The 2,407-nt window shown below is 62.3% G+C and overlaps 1 protein-coding gene across 3 annotated transcripts in view; it reads right to left on the minus strand.

The window, feature by feature from the left end:
- Positions 1-2,407, minus strand: part of NADK (NAD kinase) — a 32,583-nt gene that overhangs the window by 27,986 nt on the left and 2,190 nt on the right. The window contains exons 1-2 of one of the 3 annotated variants that reach the window (XM_012657495.1): positions 1,667-1,952; positions 1,057-1,138 (exon numbers count right to left, since the gene is read on the minus strand). The exons of 1 other annotated variant lie outside the window; for it this stretch is intronic. In XM_012657495.1, the coding sequence (XP_012512949.1) occupies positions 1,057-1,138; positions 1,667-1,697 (113 nt within the window). In that variant the 5' untranslated portion in view covers positions 1,698-1,952. Of the gene's footprint in view, positions 1-1,056; positions 1,139-1,666; positions 1,953-2,407 lie in introns of those variants that run through there. One more of the 3 variants, XM_012657496.1, reaches the window with a different exon arrangement.

Raw genomic sequence — 2,407 nt, forward strand, 5'->3', positions numbered from 1 at the left:
ACGCGCCCCGGCCGCCAGTGCGCAGGCGCGCCCGTCACGCATGCGCCGTGCCACGCGCGTGGGGCGCGCCCGGCCGGGGCGCCGGGACCCCCGCGCGGGGCTGGTGGGGCGGCGCGCACAGAGCCGGGCGGTCCCGGGCTGCGTCTCCACTCCCCTGTGCGGCGGCAGCGCGTCCCGTCCGTGCCACGTGTGGGCCGCCAGCGCTACCCTGCCCCGCGCCCCGCCAGGTGTGCGGCTCCGGGAGCGCAGGTGCCCGAGGCGCGGCCCCGCCCGCGGCCGACTCCTTAATTACCAGGTGTGACCGGGCGTGACCAGACCGGATTTGGGCTGAGACATCCCGGCCCCCGCGGCCACCAGGGACTCAGGCTCGCCCGGGCGGCCCCGGCGGCTGGGCCTGGATCCGCGCCCGCAGCAGAGGGCGAGGCGGCCGCGGCTGGCGGGCGTGGAGCGCTGTTGTGCGCCGCAGGACGGGGAGGGGGAAGGGCCGGGGCCCCGGAGCGGACTCCGCGCAGCCCGGGCACTTGCTGAGCCAGGGCTGCCCACCAGGAGTGCGTCTGGGCCAGGCTGCAACCTCTCCTCCCGGGCCGCTGTAGATTAAATGGGCAGTGTTCCTCCAGGTGCTCTGTCACCTGCTGTCTCCCCAAGACTTTTCCAGCCATTGTTTTCTTTCTTTCTTTTTTTTCCTTTGAGAAAGGATCTTGCTCAGTCACCTGGGTGGGGTGCAGTGGCATCAGCCTGGCTCACAGCAACCTCAAACTCCGGGGCTCAAGTGATCCTCCTGCCTCAGCCTCCTGAGTAGCTGGGACTATAGGCTGCGGGACACCACTCCCGGGTAATTTTTTCTATTTTTAGTATTGCTCATGCTGGCTCAAACTCCTGACTGCAAGTAATCTCCCACCTTGACCTCCCAGCGTGCTGGGATTCCAGGCGTGAGCCACTGCCCGTCCTCAGCCATTGTTTTCTAAGGTTCATTCCTTGTCTACACTCCCCGACACGGATAGCCTGGCCCCAGCCCTGTGTGGACTGCTCTGCAGGCCGTTGCCCACATCCACATACCTGCTGTGGTCAGCCTGCTCTAGGGACAGGACTCCTGGGGCCTCTGTCCAGAGACTGGGAACATGGCTTCGCGCAGAGTCTTCTGGAAAGCACCAAGCGGCCATCTGGAACCTTGGTGGTGGTGGTGGTGGGGGACCCAGGATGACTGGGAAGGGGGGCCACGATGGCAGGAATTTGGGGATATTTCTTAAACTGTAACTTCCCCATGGGTTATTTTGTAAACTCAACCACTTCCCCAAAGTGACCTCCAGCGACACCCACAGACGCCTTCAGCTGCTTGTTTTGTTTTGTTTAGTTTTTGGACATGATCATTAGCATAACAATAACGCTTGCTAGCCAGGGAGCTAAGTGTCTGGGACTGGGCCAGGCCCCCAGAAAACCTTCTAGAGTGGGGGCAGTCACTGGCTTCTACAGAGACACCCAGCACCAGTCATCTGCCCAAGGTCACCTAGCAAGTTCCCTTCCTGTGTTCTCCCTCTAAAGGGAACTTCTGTAACCATGGAAACCCTTTTTCTACCCAGGACCTCCAGACAGGAGTGTGGGGGAGGAGCTGGAGGGGGGTCCCCCTGAGGGGGCCGATCCCTGGGCTCTGCCTCCAGTCTCCACTCACCTGCTGTGTCCGACTTGCAGGGCTGCCACATGTGGGCTGCAGGACCAACCCCTGCCCCGCATTAGGCCTGGTTCACCTCCTTCACCTCCGCCGAGGGCGCTTCCCCATTTCTGAGATGGGAAAACAGGGCTGTGGCTTCCTTCAGCTGACCTTGATTGTGCAACTTCTCAGAGCAGACCCAGCGCAGACTCTGGGCCTCCGAGGCCAAGAGCTCTCTCACCTCCTGCCCACCCCAGACTGACCAGCAATAACTAAGGCCCAGGCTGGGAGGGACGCCTTTGGGCACCCGGGAGATTCCCAGAGGCAGTTTCGCTAGGCTGGGTCCAAAGGGGAGGCCAGTCCCAGAATGGGGAACAGCGGGGTCAAAGGCTGGCTTGGGGGCGGGGATGGGCCAAAGATCCTGCACAGAGGAGGAGGTTCTGCCTCAGAGTAGGGTCAAGAGAGGCCCCCAGTGGGGCCTGGGGTTAGGGGGCTGCAGTGGGTGACACCCCCCAACCCTGACCTTTGCCAGCCCCAGAGCTGCCAATGCTCACGGCCACAAGGCCACTGTGGACTTTGTTATGTGGTCTTTGGTTTTTTTTTTTTTTTTTGAGACACAGTCTCTGTTGCCCGGGCTAGAGTGCCGTGGTGTCAGCCTAGCTCTCAGCAACCTCAAACTCTGGGGCTCAAGCGATCCTCCTGCCTCAGCCTCCCAGGTAGCTGGGACTACAGGCATGCGCCAGCATGCCTGGCTAATTTTTT

This window comes from Propithecus coquereli, unplaced genomic scaffold (genome assembly GCF_000956105.1).
Source record: "Propithecus coquereli isolate 6110/MARCELLA unplaced genomic scaffold, Pcoq_1.0 Scaffold544, whole genome shotgun sequence".
Classification (NCBI taxonomy): domain Eukaryota; kingdom Metazoa; phylum Chordata; class Mammalia; order Primates; family Indriidae; genus Propithecus; species Propithecus coquereli.